This window comes from Peromyscus eremicus, chromosome 8a (assembly GCF_949786415.1).
Source record: "Peromyscus eremicus chromosome 8a, PerEre_H2_v1, whole genome shotgun sequence".
NCBI classification, from domain to species: Eukaryota; Metazoa; Chordata; class Mammalia; order Rodentia; family Cricetidae; genus Peromyscus; species Peromyscus eremicus.
Window position 1 is genome coordinate 101,286,301 of NC_081423.1, and position 21,679 is coordinate 101,307,979.

At 50.7% G+C, this 21,679-nt stretch overlaps 1 protein-coding gene across 1 annotated transcript in view; it reads left to right on the forward strand.

The window, feature by feature from the left end:
• The window catches only part of Ccdc40 (coiled-coil domain containing 40), a 46,446-nt gene that overhangs the window by 5,606 nt on the left and 19,161 nt on the right, over nucleotides 1–21,679 (forward strand). Inside the window, exons 4-10 of the mRNA XM_059272243.1 lie at nucleotides 3,368–3,506; nucleotides 5,791–5,954; nucleotides 7,496–7,579; nucleotides 7,661–7,880; nucleotides 12,613–12,770; nucleotides 12,880–13,002; nucleotides 17,422–17,543. Of these exons, the coding sequence (XP_059128226.1) occupies nucleotides 3,368–3,506; nucleotides 5,791–5,954; nucleotides 7,496–7,579; nucleotides 7,661–7,880; nucleotides 12,613–12,770; nucleotides 12,880–13,002; nucleotides 17,422–17,543 (1,010 nt within the window). The remainder of the gene's footprint in view (nucleotides 1–3,367; nucleotides 3,507–5,790; nucleotides 5,955–7,495; nucleotides 7,580–7,660; nucleotides 7,881–12,612; nucleotides 12,771–12,879; nucleotides 13,003–17,421; nucleotides 17,544–21,679) is intronic.

The window sequence follows — 21,679 nt, forward strand, 5'->3', positions numbered from 1 at the left end:
TTTTTGTTTTGTTTTGTTTTGTTTTCAGGAAGATGGTTTATGCCCTGAGAACAAGAGTGGTTAGCTTCTCCTCTCCTGTGCAGTCCACTCTCATTCTCTTCCTCGCTGATCGTGTTGGCCAGCCCTCCAGCATGAGGCTGCCCAAGCTGAGAGCTGTATCCGCTGCTTTCTCTGCCACTCACTCCGGAGGGTGTTCCCCTGGGGTCTTGCCAGATCCTTTTTATCAGCGTGAGGAGGCTCTTTCCATCCTAGCTTGTTAGATGCCATGGCTTTTTGTTTTATTTATCACTTTGAATTTTCTCATTTTTCTTCTGTGTCTACTGAGATGATTATATGGGATTTGTTTGTTTGTTTGTTTGTTTTCTAGTTTGTGGATTTGGTAGATAATACTGATAGGGATGTGTGTGTGTGTGTGTGTGTGTGTGTGTGTGTGTGTGTGTGTGCAGGCCCATGGCAGCCAAAAGCTGATGTCAATCAAGTGTCTTCCCATCCATTTACTTATTTATTCATTGAGACGTGTATGGGGTCTCACTGTGTAGTCCTGGCTGGCCTCAAACTCATCCACCTTATTTTTTTTTTCAATTTCTATTTTTTAAATTTTTATTTTAAAATTTAAAAAATTTAAATTAAAATTTATAGATTAAGTAAAAAACTTAAAATCTATAAAAATTCTATTTTAAAATTCCATTTATTCATTTTTATGTGTATGGGTGTTTGGCCTGTATGTATGTCTGTGTCCCACATGCATGCCTGCTTCCTGTGAAGGCCAGAAGAGGGTGTCTGATTCCCCTGGGACTGGCCATAGACAGTTGTGAGCTGCTGGGAATCGAACCTGGGGTTGTCCGAAAGAGCAGCCAGTGCTCTAACCCCTGAGTCATCTCTCCTTAGTTTCTGAGACAGTCTCTCACTGGACCTGGAACTGGCCAGCAAGCTCTTTCTTCCTGTTTCTGCTCCAGCCAGAGCTGGAATTAAAAGTGTGCTCTAGCACACCTGCTCTTACTTGGATGCTGGGGACTGAACTCGGGTCCTCATGCTGGCAGCGGGCCCTTTGCTAACTGGCTGCCTCCTGGTTTGTACATGTGAAAGCGACTCTGTGATGTGAGACATAGTGGGACCTCAGACGCGTCCACTGCTGACTCAGTTCCGCCCGCGCAGACTACGGCTCCCACTTTGTTCACTGGGTTATACTCCATTAACGTTATTCATGTTTTTATGCTCCAGTGGTCCTCACCTGGCCGATGGGAGCACATTTACTTGGCTTTCATGGCCCTTGGACACCCACCCCACCCACCACACCTCATGCCCTGCACTGTTCTTCTGCGGAAGGTTTCCAGACCTAGAATCGGACACTTCTGCCTGAGCACCATGTTTATTAAAAGAAAATCAGTTCAGAGATGAAGATCAGTGTACAGAAGTGATAGCGGCTCCTGGGGTATCACTGGCCCCTCAACACCCTGGACACAGACACGTGTGGAGATGTACAGTTATGGCTGTGTTTACAGGAGCACACACATATATACAGGTGTAATCAGTGTCAACACTTATGGGGACTTCCCCTGACCGCAATGCTGAGAGGCCTGGCCCCTTCCTCTGACTGTAGTGTGACCAACGTCCCACAGACTCCAGCCTTCTGAACTCTACCATCCCTACCGCAGCCTCTCTCCTGGCCCAGTCCCACCGGGGCTTTGAGTGTGAATTGCTCTGGAAGCAGAGAGGGTGGGGAAGAGGATGGGACACTTTCTATGCATGAGCCCAGGCTGCGCACAGTGCCATCCCCTGATGCTGTGTCTGTGCCATCTGATCCAGACAACAGTCTTATGGGGTGGGAGCCCTTGTTGTCTTCACTGGAAGGTGGGGTGGAGAGATTGCTCAGTGGTTAGAGCAGTGGCTGCTCTCACAGCGAACCCTGGTTCAATTCCCAGCACCCACATGGCGGCTCACAGCAACCTGTAACTCCAGTTCCAGAAGGATCCAGTGCCCTCTTCTGGCCACCACGGACACTATACACATGTATGCATAGACATGCATACATGCAGGCAAAACACCAAACACAGTTTTATTATTATTAAAAAAGAAGCTGAGAGGGAAGGGGGCTTCCCTGCCCAGGGCCTCACCACTGTCATGGCATATGGTAGCTTTTGCTCTGAAGTCACTGTCCTGACCTACGAAGCAATGGGCCCACCTCCTCCCCAACCCCGTGAAAGCTAAAAGAGTTCCTAAGTTTGGAGGGTAGCGGGATGCCATGTTTGATGAACCCTTGTCATGCTCTACGATCAAACCCACTCCTACAGGCTGCACTGTGGTTCCATGGTAAAGTGCCTGCCTGGCTACTGTGAGGACCTGGGTTCAAACGCCAGCATGGCAAATGAACAAAATCAAACCCCCATGTTTTGTGAATTTGGAGAGGAGAGCAACAGCTGAGCAATATCTCCTCCTTTGTAGGGGTGACAAGCAAGTCGCTTGTCCTAGTTACCCAGCTTCCACCCTTGGGTCCAGTTTCTAGAAAATTCACTGAAACTAAGGTTTCAAAGATGGTCAACAAGAAGGCAGAGATACATCCTAAGAGAGTCCTACCCTTCTGCCTTCTGGCTCTCAGCCTAGAGAAATACAGGCAGTGGGAGGAATTGTTAGGGGTCAGTGTATGCGTAGACACCCCATTAGATTTTCATTAGAAGCCCTTCCGGGAGACTTTGACTTCTGTGCCTTCCATAATGGCCATTGGGATCTGGGTGCCTCAGAACTAACTTACAGAGTCCACCTAGTCTGAAGGTACAGTGGGAAAGGGCATGGGCACACATTTACGTGAACCTTTAGCTTCTGCGGATCTGTTTCGCCTCCCCTACTTCGTGGGGACATGGGGCTTATGGCCAGAGATGATAGTCGTACTTGATTCTTGGCAGACAGGATAGCGAAGCCCTATCTCGCTGGTTTCTGGGCCTGTATTTACCTCAGCAGCTGGAGTAAGGACACCCCATCTCAGTAATTGCAGCGGTCCCTTCAAAAGCTAAAAATAAAGCCCGGGGTGGAAGCACAGGCATGTAATTTCAGCACTCGGGAGGTTGAGACATGAAGGTTTTAAGTACCCAGACTAGCCTGGGCTACTTTGTCTCAAGGGGAGGTGTTTAGATGGAAGAAGAGAAGAGGAAGAAGAAGCGATCCCCTGAGGCCCCTGCTGGAAGCAGAGAGGGTGGAGGCATGCTGCTATGAGGATTGAGTTGAGGACATGCTTTCCAGCCTCTGGCACCTGGGCAGCAGAGCAGAGTGTCTGTCCAGGTCCACGAAGAACCCTGGTCAGGAGGGGACACAAGTAAACCCTATCCGTACCACAGCAGTCCTCATTAATTTGTTCCTGTTATTCTGTCTGTAGCCGAGACCCCCAGAGGTCCCTGTTCAGAGAGTCTTTCCTATGGGAACACAACATCGCTTCAAACTGAGCGTCGTGGGAAGTCTGACTTCCTCAGAGATTGATGATTTCTCCCCGGACGAAGCTCCTGGGCAAGGATCAGGTACGATGCATCTGCCAAGGTTGTCCTAGCAACAGCTCAGCCAGTCCACCTTCCCTCCTGTGCAGGGGAGGCTGCCCGGGCCACGCCTGTCACCTTATTTCCCTGAAGCCAGGAGGCTAATGACAAACATATGTTCAAGGGACGCGGATAGCTTTATGGGGCACTTACCACCTCAGCCAGTCCTCACACCGGCCCAGTGAAGTAGCAACCATTCTCCATTGTGCAGATAAGGACCCTAAAATCCACTCAGTAACTTATTTCAATGAGGTCCCAATGCCCAGAGCCCTGACTGACCCCCACCTACTTCCAGCTGCCTCCTGGTCTCTGGAAGTGGAACCCCGGGACAGCTGCCCTTGTGAGCACATGTACCTCTGCAGGACACACCTGTGTCCTCATCTGATTCTAATATCCTGGTGCTGTGTACGTAGGGGAGCAGGCTGGGAGACTGCTTATTACCCAGGATGCCAAAGCATGTGTGGTTCAGCTTTCAAAGCCACACGTTATCTGTGAGTGACGTGAAAATTGGGCAGGTCTAGCCTAGAGGGGGGAAATAAAACGGGACAGGAGCTAGGGATGCAGTCAGTGGTGAGACTTGCTTGGCACACACAAGGCCCTGGTCCACAGAAAATGGACATGGTGCTTCACACTGCAGTCCCAGCTATGGGAAAGCTGAAGCAGGATCCATGAACCACTGAGCCCGGGTAAACCTATGCAGCAGAGCAAGGTGAGTCAGGGGTACATGGGTAAGAAGAGGCAAGACGGTGCAGACACTGTAAATCCAAACCGCCGTCACCATCATCCGGTGGATTAGCCCACCCGTGGGACGGCTGCACAAAGGCGGGCAGACCCTCGAGCCCCTGGAGGACTGTCACGCGCACACCAAGGCTGCAGTTCCTGATGGTGCAGGTGAAATCGCAGAATGACCAATATCCAGCAGGCATGTTGGTTGGTTTTCCTAAGTGATGCAGTGCCTGCCTCCTTCCCCTCCCATGAAGCATCCAGAAGATCAATTTGCTGGACCAACCCCTGTTCCGAAGCTCACACAGCCTCAGTTTTACCTGCATATCTTACTGCTGTTGCTTGCTCATATGGTTATTTTCTTTGAAACGGGGTGTTGGGGCTGGAGAGATGACCCAGCAGTTAAGAGCACACACTGCCCTTCCAGAGGACCTGAGTTCAATTCCCAGCATCTACATCCGGTGGCTCACAACCACCTGTAATTCAAATTCCAGGGAGATCTGACTCCTCTGGTCTCTGTGGGCACCTACACTCATGTGCACAGACCCATACACATAATACAAGGTAATAAAATAAAAAAGCAGGCTCTCACAGAGTCCAGTATGGCCTCAGACTCCTTGTATGTTTAAGACTGGCCTTGAATCCCTGATCCCCCTGCCTCCAGGTCCCAAGTGCTAGGATTGCAGGTATGCACCCCCATGCCAGGCCTTGACTGTGTATTTTATTTGCTTCGTCTATTCACTGGTGATCTGATGAGTATCTGCTATGTTCCAGTTACCTCTCTAAGCATCAGAGCACATTAGATAAAATCATCTGCTCAACAGCCAGTGTGTTAGTCTACACCTTTAATCTCCACAGTGCTTGGGAGGCAGAGGTAGGCAGATCTCTGTGAGTTCAAGGCTAGCCTGGTCTATTATATGATGAGTTCTAGGCCAGCCAGGGCTACATAGTGAGACCCTGTGTCAAAATAAATAAATAATCACACACAATGGAAGACATAAAATGGGTCTCTGTGACCTAGTTTACAATTTCATTTCTTTTTCAATCTTTTTAACTAGTTTCTTTTTTAATTTATATGTATAAATGTGTGTGTCTGTGGGTGTTGGTCTCATGAGTGCAGTACTTATGGAGGCCAGAAGAGGGCAGTGGATCCCTTGGAGCTGAAGTTAGAGATGGGTGTAAACGGCCTGACATGGTGCTGGGAACCAAACTTGTGTCCTCTGGAAGAGCAGCAAGCATTTTTAACCTCTAAGTCATCTCCCTATTTTTTTTTTAACTCAAAAGCCCCACAGTAAGGCGCCTCCTTCCTTCCCATTCCTCACATGTAAGCTGCTGTCTCATCCACTGCTAGAGCGTGGCTCGTTCTGTGGAGTGCCTCGAATCAGCGATGGCTGATACCAGGGTTAAGCCTGAGAACTCCGCACTGGAAGGCTCTCCTTTCTATTTTCAATACGTCCTGTGAGGGTGGGACCTTGATGTCCACTCCCCCAGAACACAACAATCAAGCCTCAGTGGCTCTTGCTGTCTCCCTGGACTGTTATTACAGTGCAACCCCCACCTGGCCCGCGGGAAGAAACCCGGATACAGTTTCAAGACCACGTCCGGCCCCTCAGCCCTGAGGAAGAGACCCTGATGGAAAGAGCAGCGTCCGAAGGGAGTGAAGAGGCAGATGACGAGGGTTCCCAACTGGTGGTTCTGGACCCAGACCATGTAAGAACATGTCCTCGGGTTTTGCTTTTGCCGTGTGCAGGGGGGACATCACCTGGGCCCTCCTCTGCACCCGCCCGCCCTCCCTCCCTCCCAATGCTGGTTGCCCTCTTGGGCTCACTGTGCCTTGGTTAGGCCTCCTACTTTGTTTCCCGGCTGTCTTGGTCCGTGTTTCTGAGAGAAACACCATGATAAAAAGCGACCTGGGGAGGAATGGGTTTATTTCTGCTGACCGTTACAGTCCAGGATGAAAGGAAACGGGCACAGGAACTCAAGGCAGGAACCAGGAGGCAGGGACTGAGCAGAGGCCATGGAGCGGTGCTCCTTACTGGCTTGCTCACTACGGCTTGCTCAGTTTTCTTTCTTTCTTTCTTTCTTTCTTTCTTTCTTTCTTTCTTTCTTTCTTTCTTTCTGTCTTTCTTTTGTTTTTTGTTTGTTTGTTTGTTTTGTTTTTTGTTGTTGTTTTCGAGACAGGGTTTCTCTGTGTAGCTTTGTGCCTTTCCTGGATCTCCCTCTGTAGACCAGGCTAGCCTCGAACTCACAGAGATCCGCCTGGCTCTGCCTCCCGAGTGCTGGGATTAAAGGCTTGCGCCACTACCGCCCGGCTTCAGTTTTCTTTCTTAAACACCCCAGAACCAGCTGCTCAGGGGTGGCACCGTTCCCTGTGGGCTGAGCCCTCCCACATCAATCACTGATCAAGAAAAAGTCCCCAGGCTTGCGTACAGGCCAGTCTGATGGGGACATTTGCTCAATTAAGGTTCCCTCTTCAGATGGCTAGCATGTGTCAAATTGACAAAAAACCAACCAGAGCACCGCCCTTGAATCTACTGAATTTTGTTTGTTTCTTTGTTTTTGTGTGTTTGTTTGTTGGTTTGTTGTTTGTTTGTTGAGGACTGACTGTCCTTTGTAAGGAGTCTGGACGCTATAGGACATTGAGCCAAATCTTTGGCCTCCACCCACTTCTTTGTCCTGACAATCAAAAAGACATCCAGACTATGTAAGATGCTGGAGGGAGGCAGAGGTCACATCACTTCCTCTTAACTTGTTACCTTAACTGTGGCAGTCACACCGAGGGTCCTTGTCCCAGACCCGCAACACGAGAGAAAGGCAGATTTGATTTGAGTGACACATTTGGAGAGCGGCAGTGCTCCGGGGAGCCCAGAAGGAGCCCAGGGCGCACTTGGCAAATCCTCTGAGCCCCATTTGACACTGTGATGGCTGCTGCTTATCACCCCTACTGTCCCCTGGTCAGTCTGGACTGACCACCCCCCGACCCCCAGCAGCTCACCAGCCCTTCAGCCAAATCTCTGCAGTGTCTGACATGGCATGGACCATGAAGTGCCCGGAACTTGTGGCTTCCACAATAAGAGCCTGTGTTGAGAAATCATTTATGTCTGCCCATACCACCCCCACCCCGACCCATCCATTCCCACCCCACAGAGAGAGAGAGACAGAGTCAGTGCTAGCCAGCCGCTGGACCCCTAGTGGAGCACTGCTTAGGGCATTGAGAGTGACAAGCTGCTTGTGGTTTTCTCTTGTCTTAGCCCCTGATGATCAGATTCCAGGAGGCCCTGAAGAGCTACCTCAACCGGCAGATGGACAAACTGAGACTGGACATCCAAGAGCTGGTGTGTATGGGTTCCTGTCTTCCTCCCAGCCTGGTGGGCACCCATGGACCTTCCTCAACCCTTTTTCTTTCTCGGGTACAGGATGTGGCCACCAAGCAAACCCGAGTCCAGAGGCAGGAGCTGGGCGTGAACCTCTACGGGGTCCAGCAGCACCTGGCCCGCCTGCAGATGCAGCTGGAGAAGAATCATGACCGGCACTCGCTGGCTGCGTGTGAGAGGCGGCGGAAGGAGGAGGAACTCCAGGCCACCCGGGCCCTCTACATCAAGACCTGTGCAACTGCCAACGAGGAGCGAAGGAAATGTAAGGCGTCCCATGCACCCCGAGACCCAGGGCCACCCCTCCCATGGCTGTCCCCTAAGTGTGTGTTCACGTGTTGTTGAAGATACCAGCAAAGCAATTACATGTCTAGGGAGGGTTCCCACCGTTTTTAGGAAAGGAAGACCCAGCAGTGCCACAAAAGGCCCCACAAAAGGTAGAGAGAGCAGCAAAGGCTGAGACTAATGGGTCAGGTGTAGAGACTCCAAAACGGAAGTGTGGAGGTGCTGTGGCGGTCCAAAAGATGAATCCGGAGGGTGCAGAACAGGTGTATGGAGCTCAGAGGTGGGAGAGGCCATGCTGCTGGCCCAAGAGGGACCAGGGCAAAGCCCCAAACCAGACAGCAGCAGCCGAAGGGTCTGGGGGACAGCTGGGCGGGAGACCAGGTACTTGGGATTCCATGAATGGGCAGGGGGGGCTGTGCATGTCATATGCAATGTCCCCACTGAGGGCACACACCGCCCTCACCGAGTAGACAACAGAGGATGTAGTGGACGGTGAGCTGTGACCCTCTGAGGCGCCAGGAGTTAGTTCTTCATTCTTGGTGTATTTTGATGTTTCCAACTTTCTTTGTCAGCTCTGTTGCTAAAGTAACAGCAAAATGTCCTGCAGGTAAAGGGGAGAAAGCGGGTGCTGTGCCTGGTGTCTGTCCCAGGCGATGTCTTTTGAACCCTGAGGGATGCAGATAGGGAATCCGGGTTTCTGTTAGCAAGTTTCTATAACAGAATCCCACTGGGGCACTGGTAACAAACAGTATCTTGCTTGTTTTTTTTTTTTTTTTTTTTTTTTGGAGCCAGTGTGTCATGTAGCCCAGGCTGGCCTTGAACTCCTGATCCTACTGCTTCTACCTCTGTGCTGGTCTCACATGTGCGTGCCACTACACCTGGTGTATGTAACGCCGGGGATCAAACCCAGGGCCTTCATGCGTACCAGGAGAGCATTCTACCAACGATCTGTCACACGATTCTGGAGAACAAGATGTGCAGTATGGAGGGATCAACATATGTCTCATGATACAGCATCTAATGGCTGAAGGGCGGAGAGGAGAGAAGACAGGAGAAAGGCACGCAGGCTCTCGTCCTCTGGCACGCTCGGCTGATCCATCACAGCCCGGGTGGAGCTGTGTGAACTGGGCACGTCCCATCTGCCCCCAGCCCCCTGCACTGCTGCACTGGGCATCAGGTTCCCAGCAATTGTCTCTTGGGGGGTGTCTTCAACCCATAGTGTTTATCAAGAACCTCTCCCTGCTTACCCTAAGCACCTCCAAATCAAAACAACCAAGACAGAACATGGCATTTAAACTCAAGGCCCCACTTGCCATCACCATAGACCCTGGCGCATGCTGAAGGCACACATTGCCCGCCCAGCCCTGCCACACACCTGCCGTGAGGCCCCGTAGCCTCATGCTGCCAGGCTCCCATCTGCCACGGCTCACAGTGTAAACAGGCTTCTCTCCCTTGAAAAGCTCCCTGAAGGGCCGGGCCACCACTTTATCTTCCTGCTGCTATAGTAAACTGTAAAGTAATGCTGAGGGGCAAAGCCAGGGGAACCATGCAAGAATTCTGCCCACTATGCTTTTACGACACAAGGTACTCTCTTCACTTTCATGAGCCAGCCAACAAAAGACAGACACCCCAGGAGAGAAGCAAGCTCTCCGGAGAAGGAAAATGGGTCCCTGGAAGTTAAACTATGAACCCAATTTATGTTCACTAATACTCGAAGGAATGAAAATTTAGAAGAATAATTGAAATATTGACTCGGTCACTCACCTGGCAAAGACAAGTTGACCTTGGCGTGCTTAGGGAAGCGTGCTTGCTTCTTCCTTGCTTGCTCAGGTGTGAAGGGGGTAGCCTGCTCAGCTGCCGCACTGAGTTCCAGGACGAGGAGGCTGCTTCATCCACAGACGTTTACCTCCGGGCAGGATGGTCGGGACTGTGTCCTCCCAGGCCCCTCTCTCCAGGGTTGGGCAGAGTTTTCTCTCCATGTTCCCGTGTGGCGTTCCTGTGTCCTGATCTCCTCCTCAGACAAGCCTAGACCACCATAGAGGCCACACTTAGTCCTGATAGCCTCTCTAAAGACCTTGTGTTCAGAGGAAGCCACATTACGAGGCGTGGTCAGGTGGCACCTGCCCCCAGGTCACGTGTGCCCTGTCTCCACCCACCATTCTCACTTCATGAACTCATAGGTGAGGGTTGAAACAGCCAGGCTCACTGAACAGAAACTGCCCCCAGATAAATCAGAGGAGAAAAGACAGGAGAGAGGGGTGGGAACCCAGGGAACTCTGAGCTCCTTCAAGCGGGCAGAAGACAGAACAGAAGAAACACTAAAGGTGTCACGGGTGAAAAGCTTCCACGCCGTGCTGACGGTGGGGACCCCAGATGCAGGAGGAAAACTGCACCAGGCTCTCCGCAGGCAAATGACTGAAACCCACAACAAAGAAAACACCAGCAGCTAGAGGAGGAGGCATCAGACTGTGCCGAGAGTGGCTGAGGTGCCGACCGACCGTACCTTAAACCAGCTCCGGCCTGGCTCCCTCCTTCCCAGGAAGCCCTACCGGGAGCCAGAGCATGCTGCAGTGCCACGGGGATTTCCCCTGTCGTATTTCTTTTCTCTCAAGCAGCTTTCTGTGTAGACCCATCATCATTTGAATAGGCAGTGTTCTGTGCTAGTACACAAATCTATCTGCCTGTCTGTCTGTCTATCTATCTCCTATCTATCCATTTTTCAAATGTTCTTACTTTTAAAAAGATTTATTTCTATTTTATGAGCATGGGTAGTTTGGTTTGGTTTTGAGACAGGATCTTACTGTGTAGCCCTGGCTGGCCTAGGACTTATTATGTAGACCTGGCTGGCCTCAATTAGTGGAACTCTGCCTGCCTCTGCCTCTGACTCCTGTAAATGCACTGTGCCTGCCTTGTGTATGCGTGTTTTACCTGCATGTGTGTGTGCACCATGTGCATACCTGGGACCCATAGAAATGAGAAAAGGGTATTGGGTTCCCCTGGAACTGGAGTTACGGGGAGTTGTGACCTGCCACGTTGGTGCTGGGATCTGAACCCAGGTCCTCTGCAAGAGCAGTAAGTGCTCTCAACCGCTGATAAATTTCATGTATTTATCAGTGGTTATTTATTTATACATTTTTATAACCTCTGATATTTACTTACTTGTTTTTGCAGAGCTGCGGGTGGAACCTAGGGCCCTAAACATGCTGAGCAGGTGCTTACCACCGAGCTAATCCCCAGCCGGAGCAAACAACTGTGGACTGAGTGTAGCTTCCTCAGTACGTGGTCATTCCGGCCTCACACAGTCCCCTTGACTTTTGCTAAGGGGATCCATTGGCACTGTGGCTTTGCACTTCCTCCTTGAGGCCCTGCCCGAGATGCAGCCTCCCCCTTGCAGCAGCACCACCGTGGGTCTGTGTGCGTGGGCTTCCATGGAGCTCAACCTGCGTGCTGTGCCTAGGGTGCCTCCCTTTTAACTGGTGAGAAACCTGTGTGATGGCCTTGTCCAACACCATTCTCTGAATGTGCCAGGAGATGGGCGTGTGGTGATTTGTGGGTATGGAATGTGTGTATATAAATAGATACACATACTTTTCTGAAGTATGGTCTCTCTATGTTGCTCTGGCTGGCCCAGAACTCGTGGCCAGCCTCTGCTTCCTGAGTGCTGGGATTGTAGACCTACCTGCACTACCACATTTGACTGCTTCTGTGTTCTTGCTCCTTTTCGCCCTCCAATTGTATTAGAAATTCTTCTGCAGCAGAGTGTAGGTCTTTGTAGTTTATAGGTTATACAGGGGCCGGGAATAGAGCTCAGTGGGTGAGGTGCTGTCTCTCCAAGCCTGAGGATCTGAGTCTGGATGTCAGGTACCCACCTAGAGGTTGGGCACAGTTGGATCCACTTGTAGTACTGGGAGATCTAAGAGATCCAGGAAGATCTGAGGGCTTGCTAGCCATCTCGCCAAATCAGGCAGCTCCAGATTCTGTGAGAGATCTTGTTAAACAATAAGGTAGGACTGAGGGACGGCTCGGCAGTGAAGAGCACTGGCTGCTCTTGCAAAGGACCCAGGTTCAATTGCCAGCACCCATGTGGCAGCTCACAATTGTCTAGGAATCCAGTTCTAGGAAATCTAGTGCCCTCTTCTGGCCTAGGAGGGCACCAGGCATGTAGATGGTAGACAGAGACAGAGATACACGCAGGCATAGCATCCATACACATAAAATAAGAAGAAGAAAAAAATTAAAAAACCAATAAGATAGAGAATGATAGAGAAAGACAACTGGCCTCCATCTCTAGGTTCTACACAAGTGAACACATGGGTGCACACACACACACACACACACACACACACACACACACACACACACACACACGGTCCCCAGTGTAGATATAGTAGCATATGCCTGTAATCCTAGCACTGGGAATTTGGTGGAGGCAGGAGGACCAGTAGTTTGAGGCCAGCCTGGGATATAGAACAGACTCCACCTCAAAAATCACAAAGAAGTTGTCTCCATCCAGGCTTGGTGTCACAATTCTTTAATCACTTGTGAGGTAGAAGCAGGCTGATCCCTGCCAGTTCCAGGCAGCCTGGTCCACAAGGCCAGTTCCAGGCAGCCAGGGTTACAAGAGTCTCCAGTTCCTTCTCAAAGGAGGGTCCAGGGAAGAGTGCTGTCCCAAGGGTCCCACGGGCAGTGCTAGACAACCTCCCTTCCCACAGTGGCAGCCCTGCAGACGGAGCTGGAGAGCCTGGCTCTGCACCTCTTCTACATGCAGAACATAGACCAGGACGTGCGTGATGACATCCTTGTGATGAAGCAGGTGGTGAAGAAGACCGAGACAGAGAAGATGCGTGCTGAGATAGAGAAGAAAAAGCAGGTAACCGTGAAACCGTCGCCGTTCCACGGGAAGAGCTCAGTCTCGCCATGCTGGCGGAGGACTGTCTTCAGCTGTGGACAGCTCCTCATGGCCACTCTCTTTTTGTCAGGATCTGTTTGTGGACCAGCTCACCGAAAGGGCGCACCAGCTGGAAGAAAACATCTCCCTGTTTTCGGCTCAGTACATGTCCCAGGCTGAGGACACTCGGATCCTAAGGAAGGCAGTGAGTGAGGTAAGAGCAGCTCCAAAGCCAGTGAGAGAGAAGCCCCCTTGTCACCTACACCTGGCCCGGCAGGTTCAACGGGACAGCACCAGCGTGTCTGTAAGCTGCTGCCACCAGCAGTGTCCACAGTTACTCAGTAAACTGCTCGCACATCAAAACCGGCTGGTCGGATGCCCAGCGGGTGGGTGGCAGGGCCTACCAGGAAGTCAGAAATGGCGTCCTCTCCCGTGCCAGCAAGCTCTGGTGTGGTCCCTCAGGGGACTGAAGTCTTTGTGACGATATTCAGCACCATAGGCAGCGCTGTTCCCAGGCTGTGCCTTCTCCCCACTCTGTGTAGAAGGGAAGATGTACAAGCCACTGGCAGCCACGCCAGTCACAATGACCACGTCATATCCTGGGGCCTGTGACCAGGCACAGAGGCAACACCCCACCTGAGAGTCACCGTCCACAGCCCCTAGTGCAGGGATGGCGCGGGCCGGAAGGTAGGCTGTAATGAAGGCAGGAGAGAGGATTCCCTACGGCATTCCTCCTACGCTCTCCAGCCTGTGAGCCTAATTGTCAAGCGTGAATGTTGCAACCAAAGGTCTGAGCAAAATCCACCATTTTTAAATCTGCACAGTGATTCTTGGGTTTATCTGAATAATAAATCAGGGAGCCTCCAAGACTTGTTTTGGAAGGGAAGAGTCCAGCTGTCCAGTTTGACCAGAGCCAAAGGCTTCTCAAGATATAAGACTCCCTGGCAAACCAGGAGAGGCGTCACCATCTGCCACAAAGCTATGGATGCTGTGCTACAAGGTGCTGTTGGACCCAGGACTAGACAGGCAGGCCAAGGGCGCTGCCCAGGAGCTCCGGAGTCAGCCCAATCAACACGAAAAGTTAGCGGATTATTGATTAGCTGAGGACTGGATTGTGTGTTCAATAGCCTTGGGACCCTCGGTTAACCACTTGGAGAAATCTTTCCCCTGTACCAACTACTAAAATAAATTCCAGATGGAATCGGATTTTAAAGAGGGGACACGCAGGAGAGATGGCTCAATGGTTAGGAATCCTGGCTGATCTTCTAGAAGAACCAGGTTCAACTTCCAGAACCCACATGGTGGCCCACAACCATCTATTAACTCTAGTCCCAGGGAATCCAGTGCCCTCTTCTGGCCTCTTTCGGCACCAGGCACACAGGTAATGCATAGACATACATGCAGGCATACACCCATACACATAAGATTAAGAATAAGAATAAAGCCAGGCGGTGATGGCGCACACCTTTAATCCCAGCACTTGGGAAGCAGAAGCAGGCGGAGTTTGAGTCCAGCCTGGTCTACAGAGCACATTCCAGGACAGCCAGAGCTACAAAGAAACCCTATCTCGAAGAACTAAAATAAATGAATGAATGAATGAATGAACGAATAAATAAGTAAATACAAATAAACAAACAAATAGATAAAAAAGACTACAAATAGTGGTGGGTGGGTGCTGAGGAGGAGTTATCAGAAGAAACCGGGAAAACATGTTTCTAGTCCTGGGCTGAAGAGGGCTTTTGGCACTTCACGCCAAGCAGAGTCTTCAGGCTGGATGTGCAGCTCAGTTGGCAGAGTGTTTGCCTAGCATGTCCAAGCATGGGTTTGATCCCCAGCACTGCATAAACCCCGCATGGTGATGCATGCCTGTAGTTCCAGCACTTGGAAGACAGAGGCAGGACTATCAGAAGTTGAAGAACATCTTCAGCCACATAGAAACCTGGGTACCTGAGACCCTACCTCAGATTTAAAATGCAGAATCCATAAAGGGAAGGGTCAGGAGGTGGGGCCACCCCAAACACAGCCACCAACAGAAGGGAGGAAGGGTGAGGCCCTCTTACAGCCACTGATCAGTTGGGATAGCCCAGTGGTACAGCCTTGGAAGTATAGAGTTGTCCCTGGTTCTCGGTCTAGCACAAGGACAAGGGTCACATCTGGAGCTGGCCCACTTGCTGGCAGAGTCCAAGGTGAGAACGGGGAGCGAGTGTGACCTAGACAAGCCGGCTTCTGTAGAGAAAAACCCTCCGTTGGTTCACAACTCACTCCAAGGATAGAGTCCTAAGCACCTCTCAGAGGCCCCACCTGGCTCTTCCTCCTTCTGTCCAGTGGGACATATTCCAAGGAGAGTTTGGGAGGGACAAACTCATCCAGAGTGCAGCAGGTATGTGACAACATTCTTAGGCCGGAGAGTCCTGTGGCTTTGCTCTAGAATGGCAGGGGTCTCCTCTGCATCCCTCCTTCCCTTGGTGGCCATGCTTAATCCGTGCCTGGTGTGGCCCTCCTCCTGGCCCTTCCCTTTATGGATTTTGCTCTTTTTCTTTGAGACAGGGACTCACGTGCCTTCGTTGGCCTCAGACTTGCTCTGTAGCTGAAGGTGACCACGGACTCCTGATAAATGCCCACCAGGGTTCCTTTCCTCCTTTGGCCTCTTGGCTGGCACCTCTGCCTCTGTCTTCAGCAAAGTCTCCAGCATCCGTTCAGTTCCCCTTCCCAGCATTCAGACATTGGCAGGCCCTCAGCCACACACAGTCATTGCTCAGGTGAACCAGTGAGAAAATGGGAAGTACTCACAGGCAGGGAGGACCCAGGATTCCTGGCCCGCCTTGCGACTGTCAGCATCTCAATGTTTGACCTTACTTCTAAAGTAGTGAGTACGCAGGTGTGCACATAGCATTTGTGTGTGTGTGTGTGTGTGTGTGTGTGTGATGTGGCGTGTGTGTGTGTGGTGTGTGTGTATGTATGTATGTGTGCTGTGTGTGTAGTACGTGTGTGTGTACGTGTGTGTGTGTGTGATGTGGCGTGTGTGTGTGGTGTGTGTGTATGTATGTATGTGTGCTGTGTGTGTAGTACGTGTGTGTGCGTGTGTGTGTGTGTGGTGTGTGTGTATGTATGTATGTGTGCTGTGTGTGTGTATGTATGTATGTGTGCTGTGTGTGTAGTACGTGTGTGTGTGTGTGTGTGTGTGTGATGTGGCGTGTGTGTGTGTGTGGTGTGTGTGTATGTATGTATGTGTGCTGTGTGTGTAGTACGTGTGTGTGTGGTGTGTGTGTATGTATGTATGTGTGCTGTGTGTGTAGTACGTGTGTGTGTGGTGTGTGTGTATGTATGTATGTGTGCTGTGTGTGTGTGTGTGTGTGTGAGATGTGGCGTGTGTGTGTGGTGTGTGTGTGTGTGTGTGTGGTGTGTGTGTATGTATGTATGTGTGCTGTGTGTGTAGTACGTGTGTGTGTGTGTGTATGTATGTATGTATGTGTGCTGTGTGTGTGTGTGTGTGTGAGATGTGGCGTGTGTGTGGTGTGTGTGTGTGTGTGTGTGTGTGTGGTGTGTGTGTATGTATGTATGTGTGCTGTGTGTGTAGTACGTGTGTGTGTGGTGTGTGTGTATGTATGTATGTGTGCTGTGTGTGTAGTACGTGTGTGTGTGTGTGTGTGTGCTGTGTGTGTAGTACGTGTGTGTGTGTGTGTGTGTAGTACGTGTGTGTGTGTGTGTGTGTGTGTGTGTGTTTAAAAAACGCCAGGCTGTGGCGAGGAGAGATAGCTGAGGCAATAAAATGCCAAGCCACTCAAGCACGTGGACTTGAATTTGATCCCCAGCACTCATGAAAATCTGGCCGTGATGGGGCATGCTTGCAATCTCAGCACTGGGGAGACAGAAATACGAAGATCCCTAGGGTTTTCTGATCAGACGGCTTAGCTTGATGAGCATGTTCCAGGCCAGTGAGACATACTGCCTCAGAAAAACAGGTGGATGGCTCCCGAGGAATGACGCCTCAAGCTGACCTCTGGCCTCCACAGGAACGAACCCTGCGTGTTCTCCCTCTGGACTTCCTGCCCCACCTGTCCCACAGTCTGGTTCTGCATCCTGGTCCCCAGCACAAGGAGGCCAGATGCCCTCCTGGAGGCCCTGGGCATTCTCGACTCAAACACCTCCTCCCTGGGCAAGAACTGATCAGGGGCAGGGGTGTGGGCCCTGTGGTCTCCCCTGCCTGGGTGACCTCAGCCCTGTCCATGACATCCACTAGGCCTCGGCATTGGTGTGGAGTGGGTGTCCTGTCATATTTGACAAAGTCCTCCTCTGCCCCCAGCACTGAGCCCTAAAAACTGCCTGGAGACCCCATGGAAGACCCAGCCTCTTCAAAGCCACGTCCCATTTCCTGTTGCCCCTCTGTGTGTTTGTGATAAAGAAATATTAAAGGTGCCAGGTGTGGTCGTGAATACCTTTAATCTCAGCAGAGGCAGGCGGACCTCTGTGAGTTCGAGGCCAGCCTGGTCTACAGAGTGAGTTCCAGGACAGCCAGGGCTACACAGAGAGACCCTGTCTCAAACAAACAGAAAAGGGAAGTTGAGGTGGAGGGGAGGCAGGGGGCAGAGTGTGGCTCCCGCCATTTGCTGTGTCTGTGTCCCACCATCTGCAGGCCACCACTGAGATTGACATCATCGCTGTGGAGAAGAAGCGTATCCTACAGCAGTGGACCACCAGCCTAGTGGGCATGAAGCACCGGAATGAGGCGTACAAGACCATGCTGGACGCGCTCAGGTACCGCTCCGGGGACGGAGCTGCCCCACAGGTGCACTGGGGCCCCGCTGCCCACCTCCAGCCTTCAGTGCCGGGACTGGGAGAAGTCAAGTCTGCAGGCCAGGTTTCCAGGCAGGATGTCCAAAAGAGACGTTTGTCTGTGGGAGACAGGTCTCCCTTTGATTAGCAGCTTCACTGACTGAGCAGGAAACCCCAGCCCTTCCCCAGCCATTCTGGGTTGTTCTGCCAAAACCCTTGAAAGGGAAGGCACACAGGGTGGCGCTTGGGCCGGAGACGCTTGCTGCCTTGATAACCAGAACCACCCAAGTGATGGGAATTCGGTTCTGAAGGCAGCTCGCGGCTTGTTGGCTGGTCCTCTCTACCCTAGCACCCACGGAGGTTGAGCTCCGAGGGAAAGAGTGGCTGCTGCTGGCCAACTCGGTGCCAAGTGCTGGAAAGACGGCCCAGAAGTTAAGAGAGCGTGCTGGGGCCGGGCGGTGGTGGCGCATGCCTTTAATCCCAGCACTCGGGAGGCAGAGCCAGGAGGATCTCTGTGAGTTCGAGGCCAGCCTGGTCTCCAAAGCGAGTTCCAGGAAAGGCGCAAAGCTACACAGAGAAACCCTGTCTCGAAAAACCAAAAAAAAAAAAAAAAAAAGAGAGAGCGTGCTGGGCTTCCAGCATCTCCAAGTGCAGTCCCCGGCACACAATCGGGCAGCTCAGAACCACCTGTCACTCTGGCTCCTGGAGATTCAACACCCTCTTCTGGTCTCTTTAGACACCTGTGTGTGCACACTGGTGCACACACACAAATAAAAATCATTTTTAATTGTTTAAAGAAATTATAAAAGCCAGAGGTGCTGGGCGGTGGCGGCAGCACATGTCGTTAATCCCAGCACTCGGGAGGTGGAGGCAGGTGGACCGCTGTGAATTCAAAGCCAGCCTGGTCTATAGTGCTAGTTCTAGGACAGCCAAGGATACACAAATAAAGGCCGGGGTGCAGCTTAGTGTAGATGGCCTGCCTAGCATGCACAAAGCCCCACGCCGGGAACAAAAAGTCTGAGGTGTGTATGACTGCTCACTTAAAAACAAACCAACAAAAACACAAGACGTCTTTATGTGGATGATACTGGATTAAAAATATCCATTTCTTTTGGTTTTTGCGGCCACACATCGTGACTATAGGCTGCTGTGCAGGCCGAGTCTGGGCCTGTTCTGACTGCTAGGTGCTGCGCAGTTCTTCCATATCATTATCAAGCCAGGACTCCAAAGAACACACATCTGTAGGCAGTGCCAGAGAGGACCGTGACAGTCACACACCCCAGTGGCATCTCAAAGTCCCTGACGTCTTACATACTGTCACCTCTTAGGATCACACGAATTAAACTGTGGGCAGAGTATCTTGTATTTTGTGGTTTTGCTTGCTTATTTTTGAGACAGTCCCCCTCTGTAGCCAAGTCTGTCCTAGATCTCACTCTCTAGACCAGGCTGGCCTCAAACTCACAGAAATCTGCCTGCCTCTGCCTCCTGAGTGCTGGGGTTAAAGGTGTGTGCCACCATGCCCTGCCAGTACCCTGGATTTTAAAATATGCACTCACAGAATGTCAAGTGGAGACTTTAGCAACAGATGTGCACACCTGCACGCGTACCCAGTAAATGGGCCTCTGCCTCTAGTGCAGCCAAGGCCCCGAGAGCAGGAAGTAATCTTTTGAGAGGATCACTCGGGCCTAGGAATCTAAGGCCAACCTGGTGTCATACTGAGAGTCTGTTTCCAAAAATGACACCAACAAATGAAATAGTGTGAGCCTGCCTAGCGGGACACTGACTGCTGGCTGTGGCTGCGGAGGAGCTGGCTCTACATTCAGAAGATTTAAAGGAAGTCTGGCCAGGCATGGTGGTGAGTTCAAAGTCAGCCTGGTCTACACTTAGCTACAGACCATCCAGGGCTTTGTAGTGGGGCTCTTAAAATTCTTGCTTTAAATAAGAAAGGTAAGATACTGCCCTTAGACTTCTCAGGATGAAAGGGAAGAAATCTTCACACACAAATAAAAAAATTCAACTTCTGTTAATCCAGGATATATGTGTTGGGGAGTTGCTTGTTCAGTGGTTCTGGACATGAAGCCTAGAACTTCATGTATGCTAGGCAAGTACACTACCACTGAGCTACATCCTCAACTCTCTTTTAATTTTTGATCTGTCATCTATCTATCTATCTATCTATCTATCTATCTATCTATCTATCTATCTATCATCTGTCTATCCGTATCTGTCTATCTATCTATCTATCATCTGTCTATCCTGTATCTATCTATCATCTATCCTGTATCATCTGTCATCTATCTATCTATCTATCTATCTATCTATCTATCTATCTATCTATCTATATCATCTGTCTATCCATATCTACCTATCTATCATCTGTCTATCCTATATCTATCTATCTATCTATCTATCTATCTATCTATCCTGTATCATCTGTCATCTGTCTACCTGTCTGTCTGTCTACCTATCTGTCTGTCTGTCTGTCTATCTATCATGTATCATCTATCATCTAGCTAGTTAGCTATCATCTATCTATCTTTGCCGAGGCAGGCGTCATTCTGTAGACCTGGCTGGCCTTAAAAGTATGGCCATCCTGCTTCTGCCTCCTAGGTGTGGGATTATGAGTGTGTGCCACCACACTAGGTCACTTCTGAGACAAGGAATAATTGGGATGACCAGCCTGTACCACCCAGCCAGGCTCAGTATCTGTGTTTTTAAAACTTGAGCTTTTCTATAGTAGCATGCCATGGAGGACAAAGAAGTTTAAGTGGGACCCCACTGTTGGCCCCAGGCACACTGTGAGCTATGGACTTTGGACAGGTTACCTAATGAGCATCTAGCACAGGGTGACATCATCATGGTTAAGGAAGATGGGCACTCCAACTCCCCAGCACAATACCTGGCCCTTGGATTCATCCCTTTCTCTTCATAGTCATAACAGCAAAGAGCTGTAAACTTGGGTTCTCAGCAGTTTCCATCAGTGGTCCTGTTGACACATTGGAAGATAGTTGTCAGGGGCTGGAGAGATGTCCTGGTCAGTAAAGTGCTAGCTGTAGAAGCGTGGAGACCTGAGTTCAATCTCCCGGAACCCATGTGAGACGGCCAGGTGCAAGGCTTTTGGAGACAGGGTCTCTCTATGTAGCTCTGACTGTCCTCAGACTCACAGAGATCCACCTGCCTCTGCCTCCCAAATGCTGGGATTAAATATGTGTGCCACCACCTGACTAAACTATCTATCTATCTATCTATCTATCTATCTATCTATCTATCTATCTATCTATCTACTGTATAGGGATGTTTTGCCTACATGTATGTCTGTACAATATGCATGCAGTGTACACAGAGGCCAAAAGACAACTGATCCCTTGGAACTGGAGTTATGGATGGTTATGAGCCACCATGTGAGTGCTGGGAATCGAACCTGGGTCCTCTGGAAGGGCAGCCACTATTCTTAGCTACTGGGCCACCTCTCCAGACAAGGGTGCACACTTAAAAACCCAGAACTGGGGAGATAGAGGCAGGAAGATCTCTAGGGCTCCCTGGCCAACCAGCCTGGCTGTATCACCAAGATCTGGGTTCAATGAGAGACCCTGTCTCAGAAATTAAGGGGGGGCCAGCAAGAGGGCTCAGCAGGTAAAAGGCACCTGCTACTGAGTCTGACGACCTGAGTTCACTCCCCAAGATCCACATGGTTGATAGAGAGAACTGGCCCCCAGAGCTGTCTTCTGACCTGCACACATGCTCTGTGGCATTCATACCTGGCCCTACACAAAAAATTAATAATTTTAAATTTTTAATTAAAAATATGAAAGCTGGGTGGTGGTGGCGCACGCCTTTAATCCCAGCACCCGGGAGGCAGAGGCAGGCAGATCTCTGTGAGTTCAAGGCCAGCCTGGGCTACAGATTAAGTTCCAGGAAAGGTGCAAAGCTACACAGAGAAGCCCTGTCTATATATATATATATATATGCCAGATGTAGTGGCAAATGCTGGTTGAATATGCAAGAGACAGAGACAGAAGGATCACAATGTTGCGACCAGCCTGGACCACACATTTAGGCCACAGATGCGACTCAGTGGGAAAAGACACACATGTGCCATGACACACATGCATGAGTAC